Raw genomic sequence first — 23,150 nt, 5'->3', positions numbered from 1 at the left:
ACACACACACACACACACACACACACACACACACACACACACACACACACACACACACTGCACTTACCTCCTTTCCCCCATTAATAGTAAGCAGATAACAGTCCGTGATCTAGAAACTGCTTTCTTCTGTATTTGTACACAAGTCGCCTCTCCTGGCCTGGAGTGCTTGCTTCATTCTCCCCAATTGGGTGAACCTGCATGCGTCCTTGCTGTTGCCCTTCTACTTTCAGTTCACAGAAATCCCCCAGAAATCAGATCTTAGCCTCCCTGGAGCTGTTAATCCCTCTGGATCCACAGAACACCTGGCGCTACTGCGGAGTTACTAAGCATCCGCTTCCAGATTTGGGTGTGCGCCAAGGCCTTGTGGACCCGAATCAATTGCACACAGGCTACAGAACAGCAGGAAGTCCTGAAGATGTGGACAGGACAGAGAAACTCAACTTCCCCCTGGCCCCAAATCCCCTCTAGAAACAGTGTGAGGCTCTGCTGCTCCCCTAATCTGCCCAAGTCTCACAGAGATGGCACTTCTCTAGTCGTCTCACATCCCAAGTCTTCTCAGACCCCACCCCACCTTTCTCGTGACCTACCCTGACCTCCCAGTGGGACAGTGAGAAAATCCGGGTTCCAGGCCATGCTCTGTACTAACTGATTGTCTTGTGAACAAAATGCTTAACGTCTTAGGACTTCGAGTTCTAAAATACATAAGAGGATTGGACATAATTTACATAAATGTCCTTTTTGGCTTTAACGCTCCATGATTGCAATGTGCCTGTCCTATGGGTTAAGAAGTAGGAGTGGGCAGGGGCTGAGCTGGCTTAAGGGAGGCAGCACTGTACTCATTGCTTACTGAAGACTGGTGGGGGAAGGCTTTTGACTACAGCCTCCAGATATGGCTGGAGTGCTCACTTCTGGAAGTATCCCAAGTGATTGCCCCAGAATAGTCATAGAAGATTTGCACCTACTGGAATATCATGGGCAAACTCTTCCAGGGGAGTAGAAAGGCCCGAATGATTCAGTCTCCTGGGTTTGAGCTTCAGGAAATCACCAGAGCACCCTCAAAACAGCCTCTGACTCCACTGAGTTATCTTATTAAGTTTACTGAGAAACAGATCACAGCTTAAATATAAAATGAATTACAAACAACTAGTTCAATTGCTTACCACCTAGATTTTATCTCCTTGCAAATCACTCAATAGACAACACATTAACTTTGTTGTAATTTGAATCTGATTACAACACTAAACTTACATGCTCAGTAAATATTCACCCAATGCTCAGCCTTCTCTTCATAGACTATCATACAGTCTTCTCTTCCTTTTATAAGACAGTTAGGGGAGTAATGGTAGATACATATTCAAGTGTAAAGAAACCAAAGGCTTTCCAAGAATAGCTTATGCCTTTATATTGAAGGTAGAAGAAACTAATTTGGGGAGCACAAATTCCAAATTTTCTAAATTCTCGATTTGTGTAACCCAAAGTAAAATGATTTTCCCATTCTCTATTTTCTTCTCTTCCCCCCACCGCCCCCCGCCACCATTTTCTCTCTTAGGTGGAACAGGGTAAGGTGGATAAAGTAAACTACTTTTGTTTCATTTCCCTGGTAACTTGACATCACACAACAGGTTATTTACGATCCTATTACAGGCTCTGTGCTAGCTGCTTTCATCTCTATTATATTTCATTTAATTCTCATAGTAACTCAAGAAGGTGCTCAACATTGACCTCATTTTACAAATGAGAAAACCTGCCATGTCTGAGTTGGGAATGTGAACAGTTAGTATTGGAACATCTGTCTCTCAGACTCCAAGTTCTGCACACTCCACCACACCCCAACCTTCGAGGTTTGTGCTCTGCCAGAAGATATCAGAAGAGCTAGAGAAAGATGCTGACCAACAGGTCACCTTAATTTGTCCAGTACCCTGTGGCTGGTACTTTCTACTGACATGCTCCATTCTCCTAACACCTTCATAAGGGTAGACACTTTAGCTTTGGGTCTCAGTCCCTTATCTTTTGTTTGTTTGTTTGTTTTCTGTTGTTCAGGTTAGACTGCAGTGGTGTGATCACGGCTCACTGTAGCCTTGACCTCCCAGACCCAGCACTCTTCCCATCTCAGCTTCCCAAGTAGCTGGAACCACAGGCACTCGCCACCACTCCTGGCTAATGTTTTTATTTTTGTAGAGACATAGTCTCCCTGTGCTGCTCAGGCTGGTCTCGAACTCCTGAGCTTAAGAGATCCTCCTATGTTGGCCTCCGAAAGTGTTGGGATTACAGGTGTGAGCCACCACGCCCGGCCAGTTCCCTACCATTAGTGTTGAGAGAATATCTGCTGCTTATTTTTGTAAGTACTGCAGCCAACGTCTCTCCCCATCCCGTAAGCTGTTAAATGCCCTCTATTTAGAGATTTCCCTTCTGAGTGAGTCAAAGGAAAATGTTTCCTATATTTACTTGAGTATCTTAACATTTAAATTTTCTTTTTTTCTTGCAGGTTATATCACAGCTTCCTCTTCTATTTCTGATTTCCATCCTCAAAGCAGGCCTATGCCTTTGTTCTTATCTTTCTGGGAACGAACTTAGTTTCCTTGTGTTGAGAAGTGTTCCCTCTGAAGTCACATCTTTCTGTCTTAAGTTGAGTCACTTTGCCTCCTTCTCCTTTCTCTAAGCCTATAGTTTGTTCTCATGCTTCTCAGACAGATGCTTTGAGGACACATAACTTTCCTGTATATTGAGATTTTATTTGATTAGCTTCCTTCCCTAACATCACAAAAGTTTTGTCACTTTCCTCAGGTCTTGGTTTTTTCCTCTCATTGTAAAAGACTGGAGGCTCTTAACCTGCTGGTCTGTCACAGATGAACTTGGGTGTGGGCCTCTCGAAACGATGCAAAACTGTGTGTCACTCTCCTCCCCAAACTACTGGCCTAGAGTCCTCAGCTGATCTCAGATTCTCAAAGGTTCTTGATCTAGAAAAAGTTATCAGTTACTGGAGTAGATGGTCTCTAAATATTCTTTTTGATTAAAAAATTCTAGGAGGTACTCTCACACATTGTAAAAACTCTTAGAAACCAAGGCTGGATGCCAGTCAACAAATAGTGCGTCTGTCATGGAGAAACTCCGTAAATATTTGATCATGGAAGTGATGGGATTTCTCAAGATGATCTTCCCTTTGCTTTCTTTTTCTTTTTTTTAGTGGAACAACCAGTTTGATCTGTAACTGACTATGAACAATGAATTGAGATAACTCACTACCATCAGACCTGTCCGCCTTACTTTCTTTTCCTTTGTTTACTTTTTAAAAATTTTTTGAAGTAGAGTCTTGCTCTGTCACCCAGGCTGGAGTGCAGTGGCATGATCTCAGCTCACTGCAACCTCCACCTCCCGGGTTCAAGCAATTCTCATGCCTCAGCCTCCCGAGTAGCTTGGATTACAGATGTCTACCACCACGCCTGGCTAATTTTTCTATTTTTAGTAGAGACAGGGTTTCGCCATGTTGGCCTGGCTGGTCTTAAACTCCTGGCCTCAAGTGATCTGCCTGCCTCGGCCTCCCAAAGTGCTGGGATTACAGGCGTGAGCCACTATGCCCAGCGTACCTTCTTGATTGTTCTAAATGTTGTTGGCCAAAATTGCGCCCAAGAAAATCCAAGAACTTCGGTGATAATTCTGAATGCTTGGGCATTTTGTATGCACATTTTTCATCCAGTAAGTTGTCTCTCAAAAATTAAAAGGAAAAGCTTCTATTTTTCCATTGTGAAGGTCTGTAAATTGATTATAAACCCCTGACTTAAACTTTTGTATGTGTTCTTCTTTCTCATTTCAACTAAAATTCACGCAGGATTTTTACCTAATCAAAGGATATCAAAGCTAAAAGGAATGGCATTTTTCTTGTCTGAATCTTTTGTTTATGGACAGAGTAGCTGCCAGGAAAGAGAAGTGACTCAACCAAAGACACTTGGCAAACCAATGGCAGAGCTAGAGCTAGAACTTGGAACCCTGACTCTCAATCCATTGCTCTTCCCACCCCTTCCTGATGTCCCTGAAGACCCTTGCATTCATTTCACTCACTCTCTTCTGCTGTTCAGAGAAAAAACACACCTAAAAACATGGGCAACTGACCCAGTGTAAACCAGTTTAGGAGTGAAAAATCAAACCATTTCACACGAAGCATCCACACATTTGCAGAGTTGAGGGAGGTGGGCAGGTGACTGATTCAAAGGGTCACCGTGACTCCTGACGTGTAAGTTCTGGTCCCAGCCCCTTCTCCAGAAATCCCCTTTTCTGTTTACCTGTGGACACCAGAAGCCTCACCCAAACCAGGAATGCATCATTCTCCATGCATACCTTTCATGGTCCTACCTCTGGGCCTTTGCTTGAGCTGTTTGCCTTAAGTCCCACCTTCCTGTTGTACACCTGTGAGAAAAACTCTTATTCTTTAAGGCTCAGATTAAATGCTACTTTTTTGAGGAGAGCAAAATCACCTGGTGACCATCCAGCAGGCCCCAGAGGCAAAAACTCCTTTTCTGAGGAATTTAGAAGGGAGCAATGACCACCTGGTGACCATCAAACAGGCCAAATTCCTTATCTGGGAAAATCAGAAGTAATTAGACTTCCCTATCATTTAAAGCAGGCATCTGGTCCCAGATTTCTTTCCCTCCAAATTTATAAGTAACTAGAATTTCTACACATCTCTGGAATGGCATGCTGAAACTCATTGTGCAACCCTTGCTGATATTAAGGCACCAAAACATCTACAGATGTAATCATTTATGACCTATGTGGCCAGTACGGTCCAAATTGCCCTTAAGCTTCCGCCTTAAGGTCCATAAACACTCCTGAGGAAAATCCACCACAGTGTGCTCAGTCCTCTCTCACTGAGTGCCCTGCTGCACCCTTTTGCAGCATTCTTTCTTTCTAATAAACTTTCCTTCTTCAAACCTATACTGTTATCAGTCAATTTTTCTTACCAACACTCAAGTCAACCACCTCCTCATGCTGGGGCTCTGACACACTGCCCAGCATTTTTTTTCCTGAGGTTTCCAGACAACCACCTTCCTCCCTGGTTATTATTTCTCCCCATCTTGATCTTCCAGGGGGTGTAGTTTGTGACTGTCTTTCCTTATTTGCATTATAATTATTTGGGAACAGGTCTTACTCCCCTGGTGGAGATCCTAAACTCCTTTAGTTGGGGTCAGTCATTGTTTGTCTTTTTCCCTTCTTTCTTCCTTCCTTCCTTCCTTCCTTCCTTCCTTCCTTCCTTCCTTCCTTCCTTCCTTCCTTCCTCCCTCCCTCCCTCCCTCCTTCCTCCTTCTTCCTTCCTTCCTTCCTTCCTTCCTTCCTCCCTCCCTCCCTCCTTCCTTCTTTCTTTCTTCTTTTTTTTTTTTGAGACGGGGTCTTGCTCTGTCACCCGGGCTGGAGTGCAGTGGCCCTATCTCTGCTCACTGCAATCTCTGCTTCCTGAGTTCAAGTAATTCTCCCACCTCAGCCTACCAAGTAGCTGGGATTACAGGCATGCACCACCACGCCCAGCTGATTTTTTTTTATTTTTTAGAAGAGATTTTTGTATTTTTAGAAGAGATGGGGTTTCCCTATGCTGGCTGGTCTCAAACTCCTGACCTCAAGTTATCCACCTGCCTCAGGCTCCCGAAGTGCTGGGATTACAGGTGTAAGCCACCATGTCCGGCTTGCCTTTTCTTTCATTCAACAAATATTCACTGAGTGCCTTCCATACATCAGGTATCATGGTCTTGCCCTTGGAGCACTGATACTTTATGGGAACACAGGGAAGCAAAGGGGGCTGAGAGAGGTTCACTCACTCAGACCATTTGCAGGGGCTGTGGCAGCACAAAGTCAGAGCACTGAATCCACTCATGCAGGGGTGGGGGAGGCTGTCAAGAAAGGTGTTAAAAGGAAATCAGAATATTTTACTCCAAAATATATTTTTTGACATATTTTGGGATGGCTGTCAGAGAGCCAGCAAAAACAGGTAGCTCTGCAAAGCTGTCTTTTGTGCAGGACATTTGTATTTATAGAGAAAAATCTGCATTGATGCAGCCAGGTTTTCTCTGAGGCTTTCCCTTGTCTAGATCTAGAAAAGATTAACTGACACCTTTAAAGGCCTAAAAGAAACATTTACCATCTATTCTCTCTGAGGCTGCTACCTGTGAGCTTTCATCTAAATAACAAGACCCCCTTTGCTAGCCAAGCCTTACTTTTCTCCCTCCCATAATGTGTCTTGCTGCTTAAAATCTGATTTACCACCATAACCTGTCTTTGGCCATCCTCTGAGCCCCCATTCTTCTGTAACCTCAAGATGGTATAAGCTTCTGCACCCCATTGGGGGGTTGGGTCTTCATTCTGAAGGCTCCCGTGTCACATAAAACTGTATGCCTTCTCTCCTATTAATTCGCTTCTTGGCCAGGTGTGGTGGCTCATGCCTGTAATCCAAGGAGGCCGAGGCGGGAAGATCACTTGAGGTCAGGAGTCTGAGACCAGCCTGGCCAACATGGTGAAACCCCGTCTCTACCAAACAAAACAAAAATTACCTGGGCACGGTGGCATGTGCCTGTAGTCCCAGCTACTCGAGAAGGCTGAGGTAGAAGGAGTTTTGAACCTGGGGGCAGAGGTTGCAATGAGATTGTGCCACTGCACTCCAGCCTGGATGACAGAGTGAGACCCTGTCTCAAAAAAAGAAAAAAAAAAGAAAAGAAAAAAAATGTTTTGTTTTTTGTCAGTAATTTTTAGGGAAACTTCAAAGGACAAAAGGGAAACTTTCCCTTGGCCCCAACAATTTCCTAGAAGTTACATCTAAATGTAAGCCCTGATGATGTTCACCCTTCTCTATCTCTTGCAGCAAACTGCCTGAAATATCCTAAATGCTTCAAAGAGTACATGATCATAACATTCCAGAATATCTTTTCATTTAAGGTTCTCTGGTAAAATTCCCTCTCATTGTTGGTCAGATTGTCAACCTACCTCCCCAACACCTATAATAAAAGTGAACTTTTGTTGCAGCTCTTTAGTTCAGCAAGGATCATAATGGCTGACAGTTGTCTTGACACACAAACTGGTCTGGAATGCATTTTTCCAAATAAGCAACAGCCTGTGGTCACGTCATTCTGATAGGGCTGCCAGAAAACAGTTGTCATATAAGTCCTTTCCATTTTTAGCATGTCTGTCACCCAAAGGGGGCCCAAGACACACGAGCCTCTTCTGAAGGACCCCGTTTCCAGAGTTGTCAGCTCCTGCTCCAGCCACAGGAGGGGAAAGTGAGGCGGCTAAAGGGGAGGTGTGGGCGCAGTCCTTTTCACACAAATGCCAGCTTTCAAGGGGGAGCGAGCCCCAGGCCACAGCCTAGGCACACCCATGGAAAAGGGGCTTGTGCCAGGAGGGCAGAAGGAAGGGAGGGGACAGGAAGTGGTACACTTGGGGTCTGGAGGCCCACCAAGAAAGGAACACCAAGTTTCAACAAGCCTGACTTTCCAATCAACATAATCTTCAGTGTTGCCAGCTACTCCACTCCTATCCTGCCTTAGGAAGCAGGAAGCGTATACCCCTAATCCTACTCGGAGATCCGGCACCGTGCGCACTTCCTATACACACAGGATCTTGGAATTGGGCCGGGATGATGACTCAACACTGACGATAAGGATGTCCCCGGGTGCCTTGGGTTGACTTAGAATGTTTGTAGAATTGTTCCTGTGTCAGAGACATTTAATTCTTTTCAACTAGCCACTTTACCACCTCTTCTATTTTTTCCTCAACCTGTTCCAGGGCCAGGCAAAGCCTTTGCCAGGTATTGCTGCTTTCCTACGGCCTCACACAGCAGCGGGAGATCCCACATATGGAGCCTTGGCACGTGCCAAGCACTAACTTCCATTAATTACCTCATTGAATCCTTGCCCTACAAGGGATGGACTGCTTCCACTCCTACTTTGCATGTGAGAGGTTAAGTGGCTTTCTAGCAAAAGACTAAGCCTGATTTCTTATAAACTACCCCATGCTGGCTCACCCTCAGTGATCCCTACTCCTGATGGGCTGGCCCACCCATGGGCCCACATGTGCTTGGCTGGAGCTGGAAGTCTGGCCTAGTGTGTCTCAAGCCTCTGTGCTCCTGTGTCCCCCAAGCATGCCTCTATTATTGCCCTGGTGGTATTGCTACGTTTGTGGGCTCCTCCTTGTTTTGAGGAGCCTTGAACTTAGGGTCCTCAAGAGGAGAGACAAATGACCCTTATATTCTGCCCAGAGGCTGGTACCCGCAGACCTTATTCATAGATGGAATAACTACAGCCTCAAAGGGAAACTGAGTTTGCAAGCCTAAGGGTTAAGCACTATTTACTGTGGACATCATACATACTAGATACTTAATAAATGGCTTGCAGACATCTTCAGGAACTCAATCTGGGTCTAATGAGGTTCTAAGAATATTCTCAGTTCTAGAAGCAGTTCTAGATCACCCAAGATGGTGGCTCTATAGCTTCCATTTATAAAGTGCTGACCATGTTCCCAGGATCATAAGCCCTTGTACTCAACCACTCTTTGACACAGGTGCTATCATCTCCATTTTACAGATGAGGAAACTGAGTCTCAGAGAGGGGAAGTAACTCCCAAGTCACTAGACAGTAAGAGGTGGAGCTGGCATTCAAACCTGGTTGCTTCAGAGGAGTTGCCTAAAGTCTTTGACTTTAGCAGTAGTAAACAGTATAGCCAAAATCAGAATTGTGATTTGTTGAGTTGCTAAGTTCATTTCTCCAAAAAAATTTTCAGGTTTCAAAACACCCTAAGGCTACCTTTGCCCAAATGCTGCACTCTTTGTAGCTGACCCAGAGAGAAGATGGGACACTCACCCAAAAACCTGGCATGCCTACTCGAGGATACCCCATGTCAGTCAGGGCCCCAGGAGACCTGCATTCTCCTCTCCAGAACCAAAACACCTTTGTTGCGTGGCAAACAAAGGCCCCGCGCTCCCACACAAACACGAGACAGGACAAAGACCTGACAGAACCGAGCACTAGCAGAGCACCATGGGTTATGGAAACAAAGTGCATCTTACATAAAAGCAAACCACACCACCACACCAAAGCCTGGTGTTCTCAGCTGTGTTAGTCAAAGCAAACCGAGGGTCATCTCCAAGGCATACATGGGACGTGAAGAAGGTCTGCCTTCTCAGAGGCCCTTGCAGCAGGCCAGGAGGCATTCAAAGTAGAAATAACTTCCGAATGACCTCAAGTGGTCAGATACAGCCTGTCCTTTCCCTCCAACTGTATCCAGCCCTGGCACCTGAATTCATGTCCCCCCATTCCCTCCGGGGCCATCTCTTTGCTCCCGAGGCAAGCAAATGGTCTCACCAGCATTCACTTGGCCTCCGTAGATGGACCGGGGCGAGACGTGCAGCCCACCCTGCCAAGTGAGACGCCAAGTGCACACGCGGCATGCTGCAGTCCTACCTGGCTCCCACCTCTCCGAGCAGCTTTCCTCCCCGCCTGCTCGCCACCTCTATGCCGCTCTGTCTGCTCAGCCTCACTTCCTGGAAAAGCGCTACCCAGGGGCTTGCCGGGCCGGCTCTCCTCAGGGGTGTTGAGATCTGAGAGTCTGTGTTCAGTACTCAGGCACCTGACCACGTCTGAAGGCTTCAAGCAGCTCTTCTTAGAGATCTCGGGTCCGCCAGGGCCTCTCTGGCCTGCCTCCCTCTCTGCTTTCCTCTCATATTGTCCACTCTCTTCGCGCCATGGCTGCCTCTTGCTCTGGCTGCTAAAGGCATCACTAAGCTGGGAGATGACACTATCAGAGCTCCCCAGTGGCAGCTGCAAGAAGCTATCTTGGTGGATGCCTGAAGATGGCGTGTGGACACCACCGTCTCCATTCATGTGAAGGGAGGCCTGGGAAGCGGGTGCTAGGGCATAGGTTTTGTGTGGGGAAGGTAGGGCCAGTGGAGAAGCTACTGACCGTGGGGTGGGACGATCTGACCAACTCAAATGGGGGAGGCTGAGAGACAGGGAGGGACTGGCCCTTGGTGACAACGCGAGGTGGTCAGTGTTATAGACAGAAGCCTCTGGCAGAGGAGGCAAGGGTGGGGTCAGGGCCAGAGAACGCCTGCCTGGGACCCCCACAGTCAGCGAGATCCACTCAGAGGTGACGGCGTGCATCTCGGGGGACAGGGCTCGGCGGGAGTGGGGCAGAGATGAGGGTGCTGGCGTGATGAGCTTGCTGTGACTGGAAAACTTAAAAAGAAGAAGAGAGAGGAAAACAAAAGAAAGAAGCAAAAGGTACAAGTGTCAGCATAAAGGAAAAAGAAGGAAAATAATCACAAGAGGTATATAAAGAGGAATGAAATGGAGAGGATGAGCAAGGACACTCTGGTGTCCAAAAACGAAATCCTTGGGTTACATCTGAGGAGAAACCAGGATGGGTGAGTGTGCATGTGAGCATGTGCGAGCATGAGCCTGATGTGTGCAGGCAGTGGGTGGAGGAAGCAGCCAGAGGTGTGGAGATGGAGAGAGGTTCCCGTCAGAGTAGTGACGGATGAGGCCGGCCTGCTTTGCAGAATTGGATTTTCAAAGGGACCCACTGGAAGCTCCCTATCCCAGCCCCCCAGCCCCTGTGCATCCAGATCCCTGACCCGGAACTATGGGGAAAGGTGGCCCCGCACTGCCATGGCCCTTCCCTGAGGTTTTAGTTTCTCTGGGAGCTCAGCAGAGTCTTCCAGAGAGGAGTATGAGTAGTGTACTCATTTTGTTTTACAATCACTCTCGGCTACAGTCAAGTGAAAAATGTAGCCGAGCTCTCTGCATCCTTACAAAGCAGAATGTCCCACCCCAGTCACACACCCTGTCCTATAAGACAACAGGATGCGGCTGTCACTGTGCAGGAAGCCCTGGGTCAGCCTGTTTAATGCTTTCTGCCAAGAACCCTCTCCTGGAGTCAGTGATGAGCAGGTGTCAGAGGAGGAAACAATTAGAAGACCAGACAAGAGGCACCGTCTCAGGGTCAACCTGGGCCCGCAGGTCCTACTCTTGTTCCTCTGCCAACCTCCTTACAATATACCTGGTGGTTTGGCTGGACTTTTTCACAGGATGTCACCCCCACCGTATCACCCTGAACTCAAGGTTCTGACATTTTCTTGGCTTTGGGAAAGTGGGGATCAGTTTGGAATAGTTTATATTTCTAACCAAGTTTATTCATAATTAATGTTTGGGAAAGCCAACATCTTACTATGCCTATAAACCTACATCCTTTCAGCCCACTGAGACTGAGATGCTGTAAGTTACTTGTTCCAGTCACCTGGTTCCAGGGAATGCAAAGAATACTTTGGATCTGGTCTCTGTGGCTGACGAGAAGAAGGTGTAAGTCTCTCTTTCAGCCTGTGTCTTCTGCAGGCCAGCTTTGGCCAAGATGACTGAGGACCACATTTGGACCATGGGATTTATGACACAGTGGTGGTCCCCACACCAACAGCTTCACCCAGGAGGGCCCAGCTGATAAAGGCTCTTGTTTCTCTTTCCCTAGTCACCTTATTCCCAGAGCAATTATCTGACTCTTCCTTTTCCCCTGAGATAATAATATGTCTTCAACCAAGCACTGGAAAAGGCCATTTGTATGCATGAAGACAAAGTCCAGTGTACAGTCTGCTTTCCCACAGTTTTTGGGTTTTTTTGTTTTTTTTTTTGAGACAGAGTCTCACTCTGTCGCCCAGGCTGGAGTGCAGTGGCGTGATCTCAGCTCACTGCAACCTCCGCCTCCCGGGTTCAAGCAATTCTCCTGCCTCAGCCTCCTGAGTAGCTGGGACTACAGGTGCCTGCCATCTTTTTTTGATTTTTGAATTTTTAGTAGAGACAGGGTTTCACCATGTTGGCCAGGCTGATCTCCACCTCAGCCTCCCAAAGTGCCGGGATTACAGGCGTGAGCCACCACACTCGGCCTCCTGCAGACAGTTTTTAATTGCAGTGCTCAAAAACCTCCCCAGAGAGGCTGTGTGCCAACAGCACTGTTGACTAAGAAAACTCACATGCTGAGTATGAAAACCAGTGACGAGAAGCTTAGATACCTGAGGGCTTGCAGTGGCACTGCGACTTGGGGAGGCGGAGAAAGGCAGGTCCATGTAATCCACAGGGTTTTTCACCAGTGGCCGCTTGATCACATCCACATAGGTGATGGGGAAGATGCCTTGTCGGGATGTCCCCGGGATCCTCCCTTCGTACCAGTTCTCATCTACCTGCCGGAGCAGTGTTATCCTCTCACCCTGGAAGACACAGCAAAGAGAGGGTCCTTGTCCTAGCATCCCTCTGCATGCCTGGGGCCTCTGCCTGCATGCTTCAATGTTCTGCATTGTTTAACACATTCTTAGCTCAGGAAAACATTCCCTGCTGAACCTGGAATTATCACCACTGGGATGAGGATGCTAATGGCAGAGGAGCTACCTTGATGCTGGGAAGTTTAGCTTGGTTCTTTAAGTATTGTAGTAAAGGAGAACATCAGATCTGTGCCCCTAAGCCAGGGAACAAATGTAGTGCTTTTGACTCATTTAATGTGAAACAGATATCCAGTCTTCATCTCTAAGGCAAAGATTTTGGGGGGTTTCTCTTTTTCTTTCTTTTGTAGCATTATAAATACTTATAATGTATCGTGATAGAAAAATCAGAACACAAACATAAAGCAGAAAACAATCACCACCCATCACATAGTCATTTGGGGATAAACACTATTAATATTTGGCATATGGACTTCCCAGATTTACTTCTACACATGTGAATTAAACCTCACATATTTTTTCTTATAAAAATTGAGTATGAACTGTATTTCCATACTTTTCCAACTTGCTTTTTAAAAAATACTTAATAGTACATAGTAAACCTCCTCCTTTATCAAAAATTGAATTCTAGATTTTTAATGGCATTGCCCAGCTTAATGGACCACTGCAGGGTATTCTGTTGCACACACATATAATGATTTAATTACTGATCCCCTGCTGTAGGGCAAATTATGTTGCTTCCAGTGCCATATAAGATGGCTCATCTTTTTCTAACCCATGTGCTCACTTCCCTCAATCCTCAATAAAATCAGTAACTTAGTAACTTTAGCAAGCCAGAGAATTTTGCCATGTAGAGTGTTTGGATTCTGGAAAGAAGAACTTCTCTGCACAGTGTAATTGTGTCTGAATAAGCATGATGGTGATGATAATAATACTGGCACCTCCTGTTTACTAAGCACAAACCAGATACCATGTGTCATGCTGGGGGCTTCACATAAGCTGTTTCACCTAAGTCTCTTACAACCACCTAGGGGAGAACCATCTATCTTCATTTTTTTCTATAAGAAAATGGTGGCTTGGAAAAAGTATTTAACTCCCACATTCTGCACAGCTGGTTTGTGCCTTTTGGGTTCAAAGCTTTTCAAACTTCTCCTGGTATCAATGCACCTGTTTTTTCCACTAGGTCACACCAATATATTGTAAAACCCAGTCCCCAACACAGTGCATTATCACATCATTAGCTGGTAAGTGTTGGTTGAAAACAGCTTATAAAAGATGTCTAAGACTCCAGAAATACTATCTTTAATCAGTGAGCTCAATACAGTTAAACCCTGACATTAGCCTAGGGTTTATTTTAAAAATACCTTGCCTCAGAAAATTCTCCAATTGCCCTTAATGCAATTCTTTTTTTTTTTTTTTTCTTCAATAGAGACGGGGTCTTGCTATGTTGCTCAGGCTGGTCTTGAACCCCTGGCCTTAAGTGAGCCTCCTGTCTTGGTTTCCCAAAGTGCTGGGATTACAGGCCTTAATGCAATTCTTTTTTCTTTTTTTTTTGCGATAGAGTCTCACCCTATTGCCCAGGTTGGAGTGCAGTGGAGTGACCTCAGTTCACTGCAACCTCTGTCTCCCAGGTTCAAATGATTCTCCTGCCTCAGCCTCCTGAGTAGCTGGGATTACAGGAACCCACTACCATGCCCAGCTAATTTTTGTATTTTTAGTAGAGACGGGGTTTCACCATGTTGGCCAGGCTAGTCTCAAACTGCCTCAAGTGATCTAACCACCTCGGCCTCCCAAAGTGCTGGGATTACAGGCGTGAGCCACAGTGCCCAGCCCTTAATGCAATTATTGATTGGCATACTTCTCTTAAGGGTACAGACAGCACCCCCAGACTGCGATGTGATAGCAACACCACACTTCCCCACATAGCTGCGCCATCCAAGAGAGCCCCAAAGCAAGGCATGAGAAGGGCAGCTTACCTTTCTGAAGGACATTTCTACCTGTGTATCACCATTAAAGTTAAACTTAGCAATAGCTTCTCCATATTCCAAAACCTGCACTGGTGTCAACTTTTTGGGCTGAGCCTTCTCAGCAGGAGGAAGAAGCTGAGAAAGGGAAACAGGTAAAAGAGAACAAGGGAAGAGAAGAAAGCAGGGAAACAAGAGGAAAAGGAGGAAACAAAACATAAGCATTTAGTAAATAAATGGTGCTTTGGGCACGGTCAGGCTTTTCCTTAGAAAGAAAAGGGGCTGCGGTACCTCAATATAGGTGCGTGGGAAGATTCCCACCCGGCCGTGGTGTTCTCCTTCATACCAGTTCTGATCAATTTGCTTATAAATGTAAACAATATCTCCCTTCTGCAGAGGAAGCTCCCTGTCAACAGAGGGTCAACGGCATTTTAGCAGATATTTCGATATGTGTAAGATTAAGACACTTCAGTTTTGTAGCAAAAGAAGACTTTTAAGTGGGGTCAAAGGGTACAAATTCCAGAGAGGGGACTCCATATTTGGAAGTAAGAACCCCACTATTTAGGAAATTACATCACATTTGGCATTTTTCCAGTCTTTTGCAGGATGGATGTTAACATTCAAATTGACTAGCCCTTGAAAGTGCTCAGAGGCCTTATTAATTTGTTGTGGTTTTCTAAATGCATTTTTTGTGAATGCTGTCTTATGCTCAGAATATTTATGCAACACACAGCAATGCACTCAGCTGCCTTAACTGATGTTTGTTAAACGAAGAAAAGCATCTCCTTCTGGATACCTTCACTACCCTCTTCTATGCCCTAAGGCAGGACATGCCTTCGTTGCTTTAAACTGCCCTCAAATTATTTGTGATATATTGACATCCTTCTATCATTCCATCAATTTCACCATTTGTCCACCCATCCATTTTACCATCCGTCTTTGTATCATCATGCAGTAGAAAGGTTCTGAAGTTAGGCAGATCTGGTCCAAAACCCAGTTCTAAAATTTAGTAGCTCTGGGACCATGGACACAATACTTAATCTGAGACACCGTTTCTTTAGCTGAACTTGGAGCTAACTCAGAGTTGCTGGAGAATGCTTCAACAAACTAAAAATAAACAGCTAGGATGGTGCCTGTTGTACAGGTAGGTAACACTCAATAAATGTTAATTCCATTACTTTTTTTCATGAGACAGGGTCTCATTCTGCTGCCCAGGCTGGAGTACAAGTGGCATGATCACGGCTCATTGCAGCCTCAACCTCCTGGGCACAAGTGATCCTCCTACTTCAGCCTCCTGAGTAGCTGGGACTACAGGCATGCACCACCATGCCTGGCCAATTGTTACATATATATTTTTGTAGAGATGGGGTTTTGCCATGTTGCCCTGGCTGGTCTTGAACTCAAGTGATCCTCCTGCCTCAGTCTCCCCCAAAATGCTGAGATTACAGGCATGTAGTCACCGTGCCCGGCCTAATTCCTTTGCTTTTTAACATGGAAAAGTGATGTTGGAAAGAAAAGCAGATTTTCCTTCAAATGCTCTTTGTGCCCCTTTGCAACTTTTCCATATCCATTCCTTTGTTTGCCTTAATAATGATATTATTATTATTATTAATTTAATTTTTTTTTTGAGACAGTGTCTCACTCTGTCACCAGGATGGAGTGCAGTGGTGCAATCTCAGCTCACTGCAACCTCCACCTCCCAGGTTCAAGCAATTCTCCTGCCTTAGCTTCCCAAGCAGCTGGGACTACAGGCACGCACCACCATGCCCGGCTAATTTTTTTTTTTTTGTAGAGACGGGGTTTCACCATGTTGGTCAAGCTGGTCTTGAACTCCTGACCTCATGATCCACTTGCCTTGACCTCCCAAAGTGCTGGGATTACAGGCGTAAGCCACCGCGCCTGGCCCAGATGATGTTAATTTTTAACCAGGACTTTTTAAAAAAAAATTAGACAAAGGCAAATTTTAAACAAAATGAAAACTTAAAATAAGGATAAAAATTATAAGTTTTTCTTTCTTTTTTTTTTTTTTTGAGACAGAGTTTTGCTCTTGTTGCCCAGGCGAGAGTGTAATGGCGTGATCTCGGCTCACCGCAACTTCTGCCTCCTGGGTTCAAGCTATTCTCTTGCCTCAGCCTCCCCAGTAGCTGGGATTACAGACATGGGCCACCAGGCCCAGCTAATTTTGTATTTTTAGTAGAGATGGGGTTTCTCCAAGTTGGTCAGACTGGTCTCGAACTCCCAACCTGAGGTGATCTGCCCGCCTCGGCCTCCCAAAGTGCTGGGATTATAGGCGTGAGCCACTGCGCCTGGCCCTTACAACTCTTTCTTGAATTAAATAATTTTAAAATTGTAACATTTTCTTGAATTAAAAAAAAATGACCTAGATCTTTTGCATTTGTGTCAAACCAATAGGATGGAAAGGTCTCCAGTTGTAACTTGGAAGGGGTATGCGCACTTTGCAGGATGCCAGGAAGTCCCACGGTATGTGAGCGGTGCTGGCCGAACAATGAGGGCACATCTGGAAAACTATAGAAAGTCAGTTCTGTGCTGAATAAAAGCACAAGGCAGCCTTTGGGGTCTCACATTAGCAGGCAGGATTCTAACCTTCAAGAGGTCTGTAAAGGGGATGTGGGCATTTGTCTCTGTGAGAAGGAATGTCTCAGGCCGCATTTTTGCCACAGCCCTCTTTGGGGGGCATTATGAATTCCCTCTCCCTTCACCCCCAACCACAGGCACATAGATGAGCAAGACTCTCAGCATATTCACGGCTGTGGAGACCTACAGGCTCCTGACTCTACTATACTAAGTATCTCGCAGCTGTGGACAGGCGTGGGAGCGTAATGGTCCTACTGTTAAGCAAAGGATAAACTTGTGTGTGAGAGAGGAACTGAGGGGTCAGTCAGTAGTTGTGGCTGATGGAAGTCTACCATGGGAAACCCGGGGCCCTATTCTGCCACTACTGTGGACTACACCCCTAGCTCCCAAAGAACCACGCGATCAGGTCTGCTGGTGAGAGGGTCTGAGAAATAGGATTTGCTTTAGATCTTTTTTGGAGCATCACAGTGTACATCAGCACAGCAGAGGCTCTGAGAAGACCCGGGGGAAAGAAACTTGTTTAACTTTGTTGAACCAAGTATTCCATAACATGCTTTTTTTTTTCATTTTTTATTTTTTAGATGGAGTCTCACTCTGTTCCCCAGGCTGGAATGCAGTGGCGTGATGTTAGCTTACTGCAGCCTCCACCTCCTGGGTTCAAGCAATTCTCATGCCTTAGACTCTTGAGTAGCTGGAATTACAGGCACTTGCCACCACGCCTGACTAATTTTTGTATTTTTTGGTAGAGACAGGGTTTCGTCATGTTGGTCAGGCTGGTCTTGAACTCCTGACCTCAAGTGATCTGCCAGCCTTGGCCTCCCAAAGTGCTGGCATTACAGGCATGAGCCACTAGGCCTGGCCCTGGCAGCATGCTTTTTTGAGTAACTGACTGTGGGAAAATGTAAAACCAAGTGACTGAAGGGCTTAAAAGACCATGGAGCTAGAATTTACTTTTTTCACTAAATTTTGTGGATTTTTTTTGGAGGTAGCATGTCATGATGAAAACACGGAATCAGAAGGAAGGAAACCTCTCTCTGGCATTACCAATGTTGATAAAAGGTGACAATTTCTGTGGATCTAAGCTTTCTCACCTGTTCTATTTGACGAGGTTGCTCTAAAAAAAATTGTTTTAAGACTCTTTATGAAATCTGGGAAAATGTACTATTATCATCAATAGACCATTTAATAAATCTTACATAGACCTTTCTCAATTCAAAGAAAAAAGTGTATTAATTAAATTGCAAATTAATTTATATATCTCTGTTATCTTGTCCAGTTTAAAAAAAGGGGAGTAAGAGGATAACATATTTTCAGCACTAAATTTTGGTACACTATGCAAAATGTTTTACAGGTATTACCCCAGCTTCCCTGAAAGAGAGGCATTTTTATCCATATCTTGCAGATAAAGAAAATTGAGTGGGGGAGAAGTTGATAACTTGACTACATAGTCAGGATTTGAACACAGGACTTCCTGACTCTAAAGCCCAAAATCTTTGCAGTATATTACGCAGCCACCTCCTTTAGCTGACCAACTAAAGGACTGGAGTAACACACACAAACCCAACTATACCAGATTTGTGCCTAGGTTCTAGACACTGTGGCCTGGTCACTCATTTTGTGGGATAGAGGAGATCAGAACCATGGTTGGTTAGCTCCACATAGCATTTCCCAGCATCTAAAGACAGGGAGCTCTCCCTCTGATCACCAGATGCATGACCGTCCATCTGCAGGACAATGGGGTGGCCACTGCCCATTGTACTTTTAGCTGCCAATGAGAACTGATGGACTATTTAAATCCATAATTAGATAAAAAGCCAGCTGTTTCCTTATGGAACCCAGTCTTTGGTAGCATTTCCCAAATCATGTTTCAGGTTCCTTTCTTGAAAGACTTCTGGAGCTACTAACATGCCATCAACAAAGTATTTCTTCAAAGTGGGTGGGAGGTATAGATATAGCATGCAGGGTTTCCCAACTCATTCTACAACAGAACTCCCTTTTTGAGAAAAATCTTATAGGGCTAGCACTCTGAGGAACACACTTAGAGAAACACTAGTCTCCTGTGGGTTCATGCAAGCCTTTAATCTCTTGGGATGTTGTAGCAAAATGGGTAAAGTTATCTCCCTAGAGACTGGTCTAGATCCTTCCACAGAAAAGATGGGCAGATCAAGCTACCACTTAAGCAAATAGAGCCCCTATATAGGAGGAGGCAGGGTGGGACAGGGTATAAGAGCCCAACCTCTGCCTAGGTTTGAATTCCAACTCTATCACACCAGCTTGAGTAGGTTCCTTAACCTTATAGTCCCTTGGTCTTTTCATTTGAACAGTGGGGATCATCACAGCACCCACTCCATAATGAGTTAACATAAGCAAAGTACTCTGAACAGTGTTTGGCACATAGCAAACTCTATGAACTACTGTTTTGCTCTTTTTCTTTTTTTAACAACAATTTTTATAATTGTTATTTCTCCAACTCTTCTCTACAAACAAACTGATGTGTTTCAAAGAGGCAGCTAAAAAGATAAATAAGTATAACTGGTAGCACTTACTTTAGTGTCTGAGCTTTAAAGTCAAATTTGGCTCTGGCAGGTCTCATCTGAACATAAGAAACAATGACAAGTTAAAATCAGGATTCATGTACAACAAGGACACATTTTCACAAATTTCTAGAAAGCAAAGCAGAGAAATTCACTCTAGCCAGTTTGTTCTAGTGTAGAAATCTGGGCAAAATTGCATGTGTCTGACCTTAGTAGGACACTAGATAAATGTTTAGTTAACTATGTATGTCATGCATGAGAATCCCCTAAAAACAACCAGATCTGGGGAAGAGATGGTTAGAAAGGTCCCAAAGTTGAGGTACCAGTTCCTCAAAACATGCGGACCATGGCTATTAAAAAAACAAACAAACAAAAGACAAAGTCAGCCAGAAGTCCTAAGATGTTCCCTATCTACTGTCTTATTCCTTAGGGACATCTATTTGGTTAAATTATGATATGCAAGTAGATGAAAGGCCGACTCACTTCTCACATCAACTCCAACTCCATATATTTCTTACGGTCTGTGACATCATCCAAAAAGCCAGATAAAGTGGTCCCTGAGCTCAAATGACTCCTGCCAAGACTTCCAATCCTGTTGGGTAGTCCTCTCTTCTCAGATGCCCAGGTCTGGGTCAGCCTCCGCCCCTTCTCCACTTCCTGATCAAGTGTGTCATTAAGTCAGGAGGGACCTCCCTCCACACCTCCATCCCTCCACAACCCTGTTGCTCAAAGCTGACGCCTAGTTTCCATTGACACAAAGCTTCCTTTGATTTCACATTCTCTTCACTCTAATCTGTCACCCGGGAGCACAAATAACATTCCTAACATTCTTCCTCACATCTCTTCCTTGCTTTGAAGTTGGCTGCTGCTCTCAACTTTCCCTCAGTTCAAATCTCAATTCCTGCCATAGGTGAAGGCCTCTGGGTAGTTTCTCCCTACTCTTACCGAATTGCCTTTATCTCTACTACACTGTTCCTGTTCCAGTCAAATCTATTTGCTACACCTCAGCTGAACCCCCTCCTAACCCCTCCTCTCTCTGAAATTTCTTTTTTCTTTTCTTTTTCTTTTTTTTTTTTTTTTGAGACAGGGTCTTGCTCTGTCTCCCAGGCTGGAGTACAGTGGTACGGTCTCAGCTCACTGCAACCTCTGCCTCCCAGGTTCAAGCAATTCTTCTGCCTCAGCCTCCTGAGTAGCTGGGACTACAAGCATGTGCCACCATGTCTGGCTAACTTTTGTATTTCTCAGTAGAGACTGGGTTTCACCATGTTCGCCAGGGAGGTCTCTAACTCCTGACCTCAGGTGATCTGCCCACTTTGGCCTCCCAAAGTACTGGGATTACAGGCATAAGCCACTACACCTGGCTGTGGAACTTCTTTCTTTTTTTCGAGACAGCGTCTTGCTGTGTTGCCCAGGCTGGAGTGCAGTGGCACAATCATGGCTCACTGCAGTCTTGACTCCCCAGGCTCAGATGATCCTACCACCTCAGCCTCCTGAGTAGCCGGGACTACAGGCACGCACCATCAAGCCTGGGTAATTTTTGTACAGATAGGGTCCATGATGTTGCCCAAGCTGGTCTCAGATTCCTGGGTTCAAGCAGTCCTCCTGCCTTGGCCTCCCAAAGTGCTGGGATTACAGGTGTGAGCCACTGTGCCTAGCCTTCCACAGGTATTTTTAGAGTTTGCATTTTCACATTGATGTTTTCACCTATCTACCTATCTATACCATACATACTGGGGCCAAGTGAATGATCACCTTACAATCAAGTTAAAGCCATACAATTTCAATACCTGTGTTTGTATCTGTAACCAAAGGGCATAATTTCACAGTTGCAGGTGACCAAGAAAAGAACGGATGTGGGGTTAATGATAAATGACAAGTTCACAAGAGAAAACTAAATGACCAAAATTATAAGAATAAGAATTTTACAGTGATTCCAATAGAAAAACACAAGGAAGTAGGTTACCTCATGTCACCCAGCTGTAGAGCTGTGTGAACTTTAAAAAATTTATACCAAAGCAGCACCACATTCACACTCTGGTAACTGAGTTCTGTCAAAACAGTATCTTCTATCTATTAAATCAATATAATTATATAGGTGTGTAGTTTATGATTAATTTGTAAGTGGACTTAGGTTAATAATGGGGGGTGGTGAGATTTTTTTCACTGAAGGCCTGTTAAAATTCACTGATTCCATTGAACTCTTGAGACGTGTATGTGAGTCATTGGTGGTTATACAAAGCAGCATCCTCTCCCTCTTTATCTCCCTATAGCTCCAAGACTGAATCCATCTTTCCCTCCTCTGGCTTTCATAGTATTGTATTACTTACTATAGGACAGAGATAACTGTGTAAGAGGGAGACTCTTCCACTATCAGCTCCCCAAGGGCACACAGACAGAGTTCTTTCTGCCTCCCATAGGGTCTTACACAGAACCAGTGGTCACCCCAGTCCTACTGAACGGGACTGAAGTGCCTTGACACAGTGTGGTGCACCTGGGATGTTAGTCTCTACTTTTTCAAGTCCATCAGTCAACTTCTAGGGCAGTAATTCTCAAAATGTGGTCCCTAAACTGGTATCACCAATATCACCTGGGAAACTGTTAAAAATGTAAATTTTCAGGCCCCACCGCAGAATCAGAAACTTTACAGATAGGATCCAGGGTTTGTATTTTATCAAGCCCTCCGGGCGATGCTAATGCACTTGTCAGAGTTTGCTCTACAAGGGAGGCAGGCTCACTGAGCAGAGTTTGCCTGCCTCTGTCCATGGTTATTCCACCCATGGTGCATTTCTGCTTGCATGCATCATGTACATGTGTAAGTGTGCAGCCCTAGCGCCTTTACCTGTTCCCATCTTCTTCTACCTACAAGCAGGCAGGACTATCAGTGAGGACAAACCATGCTCAGAGCCTTCTGAGAAGGGTCATTTTGAGGAGGAGCTGGAACGTTGAGGGCTCAAGGGCTATCTTTCCCTTGCAATTAACACTCGCTAACTTTTGCTTCTTCCTTGATAAATTTTGTTTTTCTCCATCACTTTAGAGTCTCCTCTTCCCCAGCTTTCCTTTTTCTTTTAATTTGAGACAGGCTCAAATTTCTTTTAATTTGAGACAGGATCTTACTCTGCCACCCAGGTTGGAGGGATGTGTTCATAGCTCATTGTAGTCTTGAACTTTTGGGGTCAAGTGATCCTCCCACCTCAGCCTCCCAAGTGGCTATGACTATAGGCATGCACCACCAAGCCTGGCTAATTTTTCTATATATATTATACATATATAATATAATATTACATATATTATAATATATATATATAATATATATTTTTTTAATTGTAAAGATGAGGTCTCCCTATGATGTGTAGGCTAGTTTCAAACTCCTGGCCGTGAGTGATCCCCCTGGCTCAGCTTCTATAGTGCTGGGACTATAGACTTGAGCCACTAAACCCAGCCAGCTTTCTTTCTTTTAATTTGGTTCCCTCTTTTCACTATCTCTTCTTCCCAGACACTTTTTTTTTTTTTTTTTTGAGACAGGGTCTTGCTCCGTTGCTCAGGCTGGAGTACAGTGGCATGACCATGACTCACTGCCTTGACCTCCCAGGCTCAAGCAACCCTCTTGCCTCAGCCTCCCCAGTAGTTTGGACTACAGACATGTGCCATCACATCTGGCTATCTACCAATCTATCTATCTACTTAATTAATTAATTAGAGATGGAGGTCTCACTATGTTGCCCAAGCTGGTCTCAAACTCTTGGGCTCAAGCAATTCTCCCACCTTGACTTCCCAAAGTACTGGGATTATAGGTGTAAGCCACTATGCCCATATTTCTAAAAA

At 45.0% G+C, this 23,150-nt stretch overlaps 1 protein-coding gene across 5 annotated transcripts in view; it reads right to left on the bottom strand.

The window, feature by feature from the left end:
* SORBS1 (sorbin and SH3 domain containing 1) overlaps positions 1–23,150 on the bottom strand; it is a 253,714-nt gene that overhangs the window by 16,384 nt on the left and 214,180 nt on the right. For 3 of the 5 annotated variants that reach the window (XM_011963926.1, XM_011963925.1, XM_011963927.1), the window contains 4 exons: positions 19,341–19,387; positions 14,491–14,605; positions 14,212–14,337; positions 12,032–12,226 (listed from right to left, as the gene is read on the bottom strand). In XM_011963926.1, coding sequence (XP_011819316.1) covers positions 12,032–12,226; positions 14,212–14,337; positions 14,491–14,605; positions 19,341–19,387 — 483 coding nt within the window. Of the gene's footprint in view, positions 1–9,434; positions 10,209–12,031; positions 12,227–14,211; positions 14,338–14,490; positions 14,606–19,340; positions 19,388–23,150 lie in introns of all 5 variants that reach the window. The other 2 variants (XM_011963923.1, XM_011963922.1) reach the window with 1 other exon arrangement.

Source organism: Colobus angolensis, unplaced genomic scaffold (genome assembly GCF_000951035.1).
Source record: "Colobus angolensis palliatus isolate OR3802 unplaced genomic scaffold, Cang.pa_1.0 Scaffold630, whole genome shotgun sequence".
Classification (NCBI taxonomy): domain Eukaryota; kingdom Metazoa; phylum Chordata; class Mammalia; order Primates; family Cercopithecidae; genus Colobus; species Colobus angolensis.
Note: the sequence above shows the minus strand (reverse complement) of the source record. Positions and strands in the feature narration are given on the sequence as shown.